Source organism: Mastigoproctus giganteus, chromosome 7 (assembly GCF_048544385.1).
Source record: "Mastigoproctus giganteus isolate SK-2022 chromosome 7, ASM4854438v1, whole genome shotgun sequence".
Taxonomy (NCBI): domain Eukaryota; kingdom Metazoa; phylum Arthropoda; class Arachnida; order Uropygi; family Thelyphonidae; genus Mastigoproctus; species Mastigoproctus giganteus.
In genome coordinates this window covers 186,903,950-186,915,514 of record NC_143581.1, presented here as the reverse complement: position 1 = coordinate 186,915,514, position 11,565 = coordinate 186,903,950, and the positions used below count along the sequence as shown (strand labels likewise).

Here is an 11,565-nt window from a genome sequence, read left to right as displayed (position 1 = left end):
AATGCTTAGACTGTTTTATTTTACTCAAATTTTATTAAACTTTCAAATCGGGCTTCGTAACACCTTAAGAATGGTCGAAGAAAACTACCAGAACCACACTAATATTTAAATAAAAATAATAAACTGTATATAATAGTATCTTGGGGCGGAGGAGAATTCAAGGGAGAGTCTCTGGCACGAGTTATATTTATATCTTCGAAGTGCTGTTCGCTATGCGGAGGAAAGAAGTGACATAACCACTTTTTCAAGTTGTTCTGACGCAACTTCATCGGAACACTTCTGTAAGACAAGAAAACACAGTGCTTTAAATAATAGTGTCTGCAAAACATCTTATTTAGATTTTATTAAGAAAAAATTACACGTTCTAATGTAATCAATTAAACTTTTTGTCCATCGCAAATTTACCAATTCAGTTCACGTAATTCTCAATAGTATTACTAGCGGCAAATGATGTCAGAAATAAAGTTTATATGGCAACAGACAAAAAACAACCAACACTTCCCGTATCTCCTTTCTGTCCCTCTCTAACAGTTTGTCTAGTTATTCCTTCAATTTATTCAAACTATCCACCTCTACAACACCAGATGGGAGTTTGTTCCAACACTCAACCATCTGCTGGCTGAAAACAAATTTCCGCACATCTATCCTTCAACGATCCTTCCTCAATTCGAATTTATGCCTCCTCATGTGCTTAGTCTGACCAAGAGGAAGAATGTTATCAGTATTGAGCTTGGTCCATCGACTCAAAGCCTTAAACAACCTTAATCAGATCTCCTCGCAATCACTTAGTCGCAAGACGCTGCAGTTTGTACACCCACACCGCAAAGACACTCAGAGGAAACCCCTGCGGTATGTGTTCGGACGTTTTCCTGCTGAAAAATGGCGTCAGGCACCCCAGTAAGAAAGGGAAAGGAGACGGATCCCAAAATCTCGGCGAGCAGTTAGATTTCTGTTGACGAACACCAATGGAACCACAACGAAACGACCGAACAGCCTCTCGAAGGCCGAAAATCCACCCGCTGTCGAAATCTCTGAGTTGCTGATATCGGTGTCAAACGTGACGTCTGGGCATTCTCCTTTAATTCTGAAATTGGTTTCTGCGAGACAGAGCCAATTAACTGCGTCACTCACGTGTTCCTTTGAACTCCACGATCTCTACGTTCGTTTTCATATCAGCCGATGCTTCCGCTTGATTGGTCCTGTATTTTAATCATTTATATATCTTGGAGAAGAGATATAAATGATTAAAATCCTTCCCACACCGAGTGGAAAAGGTCTGAGTTCGCATCCCGTCAATGATGCGAGGAATTTTTATGGGCCTTTTTCACAACGTGGCTAAGTTAATCTTCTCTGGAGAGGGTAGCGTTGTTTTTCTCCGGGAAACTCCCGCTTTTTGTCCAGCGAAGAGAAAATTAGCCACAGAACACACAGCATTCACTGACATATTATATACGATGCAATATGGCCTAAGTTGTTGATGCGCCTAAAACCCACCAACAACAAACCAACTTGGGTGCTGCAATTTCAATATCACAGAATGTAAACAAATTACAGTGAAATTTAATTATTTAGCGATGTCAACACCTTGCTATCATCAGTTGGATATTAAAGAAAAAGTTTATATGTGAGGCCAACAACAAAGTTGTTGGCCTCACATATAAACTATAAGGTCCTGTCAGTAATGGAACTGGGAGAAATCAGCAAGCAAGTTCGAGGCGATCTCGAATTGGAGTCCCTTGGTTCTGAGTTGTGAGGGCTGGCTAGGGTCTGAGCCATAAGACTGGCTTGGCTCTGAGCGTGTCTGAGCGATCCCCCACTGGCAAATGTCCTGGAATAGAGATGCTTCTATTCATCCAGCAGCCCATCAAATGGGTTGCTGGGTGGATTGAGGAAATTCTAGTGTAAAGCGATATATTTGAGAGAACTTTCGTTATATCGGATGAATGGTGCATTGGTTGGAGACCACGTTTCTGTACTGGCCATTTCAATAACAAATATTCAACTGGCTGTCATAGTGAAGTCATAACGGCCAAATCCCTGATTTCACCACCGTACAGAATTGCAGACTACAACATTACATGGAAGATGTATGTTATGGAAAGCTCCTTCATTTCTTCTACTATCACAAGTCGGTCAAATGTTTCTAAATGTGTCCTTATGCGCTACAAGTACAAAATAAAATAAATGAACTCACCTGAACAGCTTTTTGTCGATATATCATTCTCTGATCGGGAGTCTGAAAGAGGAAAGTATTTTCATTTCAGAGATGCAATAAGTTTCTCCAATATAAGAAAAATATTTAAGAATAGGTGACTGGTAAATGTTATTTCTGCAATACGATTAAGTTTTTAAATATCTGAGTTAATGTTTTATCTAATAATATGATCAATTAATCAAAATTTGTTCTTAGAATAATCAAAACTGTACTTAAAAGTAGATAAATTTTCAAATCAGGATAAATATGATTAAATATTATTTTGCAAACTCTGGCCTGTGGAAGCTCGCTTAGAAGAGATACTTTAGATACTTACACCTGCTAATTTTTCTTCTGAACATCTCACTATCTGTAAAAGTAATATGAAATACAAAATTTCATATCTTATAACTGAATTAATAAAATTCAGCTCACATTAATAAAATTGTAAATAAATTTATATTTAAATCATAAAAGTCATCATCGATATTTGAAAATTTCATACAAAATTTTGTTTTTTAGCATAATGTTTAAGTTTAGGTGTGTTGATAAATATTGCAATTATATAATCAATATCTTATAGGTGACTCTAATTGTTATCTATTTCGACGTGAAATTAGAACTGACACATACCCAGAAGGACAAAGATGAATTGAGACACATCTGATGTACAAACTCTGGGAAATGGTCTTCAGTAGCGAAACGTTCCGCGACACACTCTCTAGCCTTGGTTTTTACCTGAAAAAAAAATTATTAAACGCATCCAATGAAGTATTTGTATTTATTTTAATTATTTTACAGTAATTAGTAGAAGCATCTTAAAGCGAAATTGTTTGTAACGGATTTATCCCCCTGATCTTTTCCTCCTCTTCACATTCTTTCCGGGCTGATCGTTTAAAAGTTGCAATGTTTTAAATGGAAGCATCTTCTTGGAACACGCTGTTCAACAACGAGCAGTTATTAAGTTTTTGACTGCTGAAAACAATGAAATTTTAAATATTATTTTAGCAATTTAATCCTAGATTCGCCACTGTGATCCAGAAAATAAGAGACAATCCTAAGATTTTGCCATAAAACATCTCCATGTCCAAAAAAATTCAAAGTCCAAACATCAGTGTCAAAGTAACGTTAACTGTGTTTTGGAATTCAAGAATGTATTATCCAAGACAAATTTTTGGAAAGAGGGAACTGTAATTATTTCAATCCGATACACTGAGAGATTTAACAAGTTCAAAAAAATAATTGACGGAGTAAGGCCTGGCTATATATTAGTTTCTTCAACACGACAACGCCAACCTTAATGCAACCGTGCAACATTGGCAAGAATTTTGTTGCTGGGATTTCAAATTGTCCCCTTTGGTGTTAATAAACTTTTGCCACTGATGCTGCAATTCATTGATTGCAACTACGAAAAAAAGGTTTCAAGAGAAACCTTTTTTTCGGCCTCCAGGAATGCAGCTACTGCAACAATGACGTCACTGTTGGTGGGAAAATGGATGCCAGCCAGGTATTATTTTTCAAATTAGGAAATAGGTGAAAGTTCGGTGATACTAGATCTGATGAATGGGGATGGTCGAATTGAAATCCTCATTAATGCAGTGTAGCCATGGCAATGACAGACTTGTGAGTAGGCGTTGCCTGGTAGAACAAGACTCTTTTTCTGAGTTTTCCTCGACGTTCTCCTTTGATATTTTCGCAGAACGACCACAAAAGGCCTGCATAATAAGTCCCTCTAACTGTCTGGCCTTTCTGAAGGTAACCCACTAGGAACACCTCATCAACATTCTAAAAAACCGATTCCATCATCTTGCCGGTAGAAGGATTCAACATGACTCTCTTTGGACGGGAGAAGGGCTGTATTTCCACTGTTTGGACTATTCCTCCGTCTCTGGCTGAAAGTATAGTAATGGACCGACGTCTCACCCCTAGCTACAAACCTTGCAAGGAAATTTGCTGGATCTGCTTGAAAACGCTGCAAATATTCACTTCACTTGATAACTCTTGTGCGTGTTTGATCTACTGTCAACAACTTCTTTTGGACTCATGGTGTGGCACCTTTTTCATAGCGAGAATCTCTTTTATTATGTGGTACACACTTTCACATGAGATATCCAATACACTGGCAATGTACCGAAATATCACTCATCGCTGACTCATCACCAGATCATGCACACTGTCAACAACTTCTACAGTGACGGACGGTGAGTCATCTTCCAAGTTCTCTACCTTGTTTAAATTCTGCTGCCCACTTCTTTACAATGAAATAGCCATATCCTCATGAACTGCCTTTGGAGTTAGCCCCTTTTATCGAAATACTGGATGCCTGCACGGTGATGGATATTGTCCATCTTTCCTCATGCACACAACTTTGTTGAATTCAGGACCTGTATTTAAAAATAGACTTTACTGAAACTGCATGAATCTTGGTAGGTTATTATTTGAAGTGTTATTCATTAAGTACAGAAATTTTTATCGCTTATTCCCCTACCCTTTTATACTCACGAACTTTTAAAACGTCCTCTTACATTTACCGATAAAAGAAGCTTGGATTTTTAATTGAATTAGAGAAATCGAAAATATACAGAAGGCTAGAGTTAAATACAGCTAATATATATAATACACAATAACAGAACTCGTTTGAGTCCTTTTATTATGTCTTATTGTTTTTTGTGTTTTTTTTTATGTTTTTAATTTGAGCATTGCTAAAAAATTTATTTTTTTCATTTATTTAATATAAGAGAGTTGATATAACTGAAAAATATGAATTTATGAAAGTACCGTATGAATTTAGAAGCTGAATGAGAGATTCGCATTTTAAACAAATAAATGCAAAGGCCTTCAGAGTATAAACGCTGCTACAGAGAAATGAATGGATAAATGATTTCATTTCCTGTGTGCAATAACACCATTTCACAAGAACATTCACTGACACGCTGTTTTATTGTTTGAAGACTGAAGGTTGACCTTCCATGTTAATAATACTAATTAATATTTCAGCTTGCCTGTGTATAACAAGATTTAGATTTTGAACAAAACGAATTCGCGAACGCAGTTTGAACAAAGGGGAAACTTAAACTAACTTGTTTGGATGAAAAACTATGTGCGAAAGCAAAGATCTCTTTTTAATCAGAGTTAACACGTTTTCCTTGAAGATGCACATGGTCGCAATTGCAGAGTACGTCTTAAACCGTGAATAGTCTGCAGTTTATTATAATATTCCATCACTGGATAAAAAAATTAGTGAATTATGGTATTTAAAGCATATAACAGATTGAACACGAGTATCTTTCACGCTTGTTTGCTTACAGCACTGAAATTATCCTATAAGTTTAACCCGTTTTCTCTGTTTGGAGGTGTACCACCAGTGAGTGAAGAAGCAAAGATTTCTAACACGATAGTTGAGGCGCAGTTAATGGGTTGCAGAGAGGAGTGATAGAATTTAGCAGGTCTAAAGGACATTCTATTAGGAGGCAGCTGAAGTTGCTGAGTTTTCAGAAAGCACAGTAAAAAGAGTTTTTAAGGAATGGTGTGATTCGAAATCAATCAAAATTATTGTGGTCGGGAGTTTCTGCTAAGTGATCATAATCGGCGATGAATATCGCGCCCAGTAAATGAAAAATGATTTCAAATAAGACAAGAGCTGCTGAGAACAGTTAACCGAGGACCTCATCAGTTGATTTCTGAGAGAGCGCTGCGAAGATTGCATAACGTGGATATCGGGAGTAAAAACCTCCGAAAAAGACCAATATTAATAGCTGTGTAAAAGGCCCGAATAATATGAGCTAAATGGCATAAACACTGGACTGTTGATCATTGGGAAGCTGTGATGTGGTCTGACGAATACAAATATTGCCTTCTGTAATGAAGCCAAGTACCGAATTCACAGGATAAGCAATGAGGCATTTCACCCAGACTGTATGAAAGGTGTCATGCAAGATGGTAGCGGATCAAAGATGCTTTGGAGTGTTTTAACCATCATAAGCTGAGTCCCCTAATTGAAATACCAATCAAGTTAAATCAGGAAGGGTATACAAATATTCTCGTAGATCACGTTGTGCTTTTTCTGAGGATACTCCTACATTCCAGGATGACAACTTTCCGGTTCACAGTGCCGCTACTATTTTACACTGCCATGAGGAACACAAGGGAAGGTAGAGCATTTAAATTGGCTAATCAAGTCACCACGATTTAAAACCGATTGAAAACGTATGGGATTATCCGGAACGGAAAGTGAAACCACAACAACAGCATCCATGAAACCTGAATGAATTAGGGGTTCGACTGTTTTCAGAATGCCCTATTATTGATTTGAACTATTTAAAAGTCTAGTTATATCCTTACCAAAGAGAATTCGTGAAGCGAATCGTGCTAAAGAATGGGGTTACACGTTATTAATTGAAAAATTACAAATGTTGTCCAGAAGTGTATATATGCATCATACTTTTCATGAAATTCGTCTTACCAGCGCTTTATGAGACTGAAAAACGAATGAATTCGCGTCAATGTAGTATCAGATTAACCTTTAATTATGTTGGACTAGTTTAAATAGCAAAAATATTCGAGATTGTGAAGGAACGTGATATACTTACGCCCCTACCCTTCGGTACTTACAGGTTCGGTAAGTAAATCCAAACATCCAGCTGTTTTCGCTCGGGACTCTTCAGACGCTGAAATAAAAAGACCGTTGACATCAGAACTCAATGCAACTAAATTGTAAATGAAAATCCGTGCAAAAAAATCCATTTAAATGCAACCCATTTTGCAGTACAACAACATTTTATTAAAAATAAATACAAAATTAACTGTGAATCAAATTAATAACGGAATTAATAGTAATTAATAATAAAATTAATAAATGTCTTTCTGCATGAGAGGTGGAAGCGTCAGAACTGCTCATATAGACAAATATTACCTGTTTTTAGTGTGCTTGATGCACTGCTACGAAGAATGTTTTCATAAATGGCTCAAAGGGTTCTCAGGGTTTTATTTCAGTCTAATTTGGTACAGGCCTGTTTCGATTCTGATTATTGAATGTCTCTCGTCATTACAAAAATGGTTTAGAGCAAAAAATGGTCCAAAAAAACATTCTTTTAGGAAAATCCTATTTTATGCATCTCACTAAACGTTGTAGGAAAGATGGGGTAAATTGTAACACTGGTCAATTATAACACTTTAAATTCGTCGTGGGGACAGTGTAAAATTTCAAATAAGGAAATTTGTAACATTAAAATTTATTCGAAATATTTATATTGTATTTGCAGACGTTCGTAGATTTTTGTTATAATTTGAGAGAAAACTTCGAAGGATTTAGTAAATTAAAAATAATAAAAGACTGTAAAAGAAATTCTATAGAGAAAACCAGATTATATAATCTCGTTATATATTAGCTATTGAGCACAAAAAGGTACCAAAGTTGAACCTTAAAGAATTAATTCGTGATTTTACAAATAAAGAAGGTAAATTTTTAAATATGAACCAAATATATAAATTAACCTGATTATAAAGAATTATTAAATTGCACATTTTTATATACCTACTTTTTAACAGTTTTCTCTTTACTAGTATGGTTCTGTTGAAATAATCTTCAGTCACAAAAGAACAATTTTTTCTTTATATAAATTTACCAATCATTTCATTATATAAATAATTTTATTTATTATATAAATAAATGCAAAAAATGTTACAATTTATCCCGATCTCTCTTACTGCTTTCACAATGAAACTATCCAAATATACCTGACTCCGTGTCCAATGGCATCGTGCTCTTTAACTGCAGTACACATCATTAACCAATGAGTTGTGTAACAAATAAGAAACCCTGTTATTTCACTTTAAATAATTCGCTCTAAACTTTAAACTGTCTAAACTTTTCTGTATGTAAAACAAATGCCTCATTTTGGAATATAAAGTTTGAAACTTGGTGGTCAGAAAATCACGTTTCTTTTTCTGTTTTTTAACTGAAATAAGTCGCCTGGATGGTAATATCAATATTCCTCATAATTTTTCTTCAATAAACCTGTTTTTCAAACGAGAAACTCTCGTATAATTTTTCACAATTATTTATGAAGGTAAGAATTGTAGACTTACGTTTACCAGAGTTTAACTTGAAATATCAATGTTTTAGTGTTTATAGGTTTCTGTCTCTGTGGATAGTATAGTAATTTCATCACCACAGTTAGTACAATCACCGTCCTCCCCACACTGGAAGGAGAAAAGACCTGAGTTAGAATCCCGTCAATTCCAGGAAAATAGCCCATAAAAATTACAGGAATTTTTATGGGCTATTTTCACAGAGTGACTCAGTTAGGCGGTCTAAGGTGATGGTTTTTTCTCCCGGAAACTCGAGTTTTTCGTCAGCGAACGACAAATCGACTACAGAACACACACAATTTACAGACATTGTACCTAAACATACAACGACCAGTCGTCACCTGTCACTTGTTTCGAAAAGTCTAAAGTCACACCATATTGGAAGAACTTCTTAAAAGTCTTTTCACTCGAGGTTTTATAGTTAATCGATCTTTATCAAAAAACAAACAAACACACACACATACACACACACAGGTTTTTTAATTCTCAGCCCAAAAACTTACCGGTTTCACATCTGAACCAAGGGAATATCATTCAATTTAATATAATAATAACATTTTGAAGTAAGTCCTTTGTCATTTCAAAATTATCCATAATTTCCAATCCATTTTATTTGTAAGAAATCCCATAGGATTCAATATTATATTAAATCATTGATTAAATTAAAAATTTTTCCTCAACGTAATTTGGGATATAATCGAGAATTCTGATTGACTTTATCAATGATTTACTTTCTAATCTTAATTTCTAATACCCACAGGAATACTCAAGTCGGGACAAGATATTTCTTTGGGTAGTTGGGATTATATTCGTATGAAATTCATCTTTATCCCTCATCTGGTAATTTAAAAAAAAAAGTTTGTATTTTTGAAGTTAATCCTAAACAATAAAATGCAATTAACTCAGGCTCGTCAGCCTTAATTAAATGCAGAACTGCAGCTAACCGATTTTATGCCCTGTGTGCGAAAAACAATATTTTTTTTCTCGTCACAGCTTAAGAGACTCTATTGGCTTCCTCATTTCAGTTGCGCCCTCTGTCTGGGCACCTTTTGTATCATCTTGATACTTCTCTGACTTTTTCATATACAATTTCAAACAAGTGAGATTCGAAGCTAAGAGAAATGTATATTCAATTAGATTCTTTTTTTTTCATCCACCATCTTGAAAAATAATGGCAGTTTTGTTTATATCGATATATAACCTACAAATATCAACTGTTTGAACTGAAAGAAAAGAAATATTGGTGAGGTCATTATATGGTTGGAGTTACTGCTGCCACCTTCAAACAAAATTATTAGAAAATTATTTATCTTTAAATCGAAACAGCTGCTGACAGATTTTTTAAAATTGTTTCAGTGAATGACGTAAGGTTATCACATAAAGGGACAAAAAGAGAAATAACATAATATAATTTTGTGTAAGAAATTAAGAAAATCCAGCCAAAAACGGGCTTTCGACTAATGAATAAGAGTACAATCAAAACTTACAGCACAATAGATCGATTTGGGTATCTTCGTCACTCATACAGGTGGCCACAAAGAGGAGTATGACAATTGCTAATTTTACGCATGACATCTTGTTGCTTTACTTCGAAAAGTTAAACGAACATAACGGATTTTGTCGAAGAACCTACTGCCTTTATCGCCACAAGTTTATCACGTGACCTTCACGTTTATTTCGCAATGGGAACGGAAGGAGAAAAAATAAAGACAACCAAAAACAGACCCATTATCCGAATCTCCATTATTTTCCCTATCGACAAGTTCATTGAGCGAAGCTGTAAACACTTTTACCACTGTAGGATGATATCAAACAGAGAGGAATTTTATAATTTAAATAACTAGAAGAGCCCTTCATTCTAACTGCGCTTCTTACGAATTGGAGTAACACTCTCTTTGCTTTTCACTACTGACCTTCATCGGAGGAAGCAGGAAAAGGCCAACCTTATCGGAGAGAACTTCTGTAGGAGTTCTGTGAGGGTTAAATTATTTCCGCTAATGAATTGCACATACGATTCCATAAGATTAATTAAAACAAAACAGAAAATGAGAAGTTTAACAAGAACCGATGTCCCATTTTGGGAGTGTTTGGTTCAAATATCAACTCTTTTTTGTTCTCCTAAAACAGGGATGGCGAATCTACAGTACATGTTCCGTGAGGAATGCAGACATGCAGCCATCAATAAATAGTTTTGTATTATATAAAAAAAGTTTTGTTTTGTTTTACGATTTATGAGCCATATATAGCGGTGGCAACCATTGTGCGCAGAAGTATGCGCCCGAAAAGTTTATCAGAAACCTTCAATTAATTTTACTCTTTATAATATCAATAAGATTGGTTACTAATTTTAATCAGTTTAGTATTATCTATAAACAGTTACGATTCAACCTTTCTTAGATTATTAAATCTGTTTGATTATTTATTTTTTTTAAGGCTGATAATGAGGCTTGGTTCCTTACGTCATTCTACCAATATGTAAATGATCCGAGAGATGGAGCCACTGAGAATGCTTGTAGCGTTTGCCATTTTAACGCGGTTGTGTGTTTGAAATTGGCTCCAGGACAGACATGGCCACGGTCCCTGTATATGGTGATTGTGAATTCTAAGGTTTTCCTGCCTTTTGAATGAAAAATCGGAATTTCCGGAAGAGGAAATCCATACAACACCCCCGACCGCAATATATGATTACTATATGATTTGAAATTCTATGATATTCAACTTGAAACCAAAAAATTTCCCCCGTCTTAACACCAGAATGAATTCAAAATTTTAAATAATGGCTTATTGAGAGAAATAAACAAGGGTCACCCACCCCACCCTCAGTAATTATCATAGCTACATTCTCGTCAATGAATTTTTTTGGGAAAAATTTTAAAAATTTAAACCATTCTTTACAAAAATAGAAAGCCTGCTTACGCGATCCCCATGCATCCGAGTGTCTAGGTCGATAAGCGGATGGCTCTCCTTACTAATAATATTTTTGTTTACAATCTGATCCAAACTAAATTTAGAATACACATAAGTACATTCTAGGATATCATGTCCAGGATGCTTGTCTTTCAATTAACCATCTTGAAAGATGGTAACTTGAAAGTTTTTGTGACTCAACTCAAGTATCTTTACAACTCCAAATGTCCGGAAGAATGAAAAGTTTATCTCAATCCAGATGACCGATCTCTTTTAAATGCGGGTTCTTTAACCATCATGACCAGTATGGTGATATTGGATTTTGTCCTCATTCTACTGAGAGTGGTAAACACAAAACAAACACGATATGTTTT

General features: G+C 35.3%; 1 protein-coding gene across 1 annotated transcript; it reads right to left on the bottom strand.

The window, feature by feature from the left end:
* Positions 1-10,154, bottom strand: LOC150083413 (uncharacterized). Its single transcript, XM_090377256.1, has 6 exons — positions 9,772-10,154; positions 6,806-6,861; positions 2,828-2,932; positions 2,532-2,564; positions 2,195-2,236; positions 1-279 (listed from the first exon to the last, which is right to left on the bottom strand). Exons 1-6 carry the CDS (start codon positions 9,857-9,859, stop codon positions 211-213), a joined length of 393 nt encoding a protein of 130 aa, XP_090233382.1. The 5' UTR covers positions 9,860-10,154; the 3' UTR covers positions 1-210.
* Between the last annotated feature and the right edge of the window lie 1,411 nt (positions 10,155-11,565).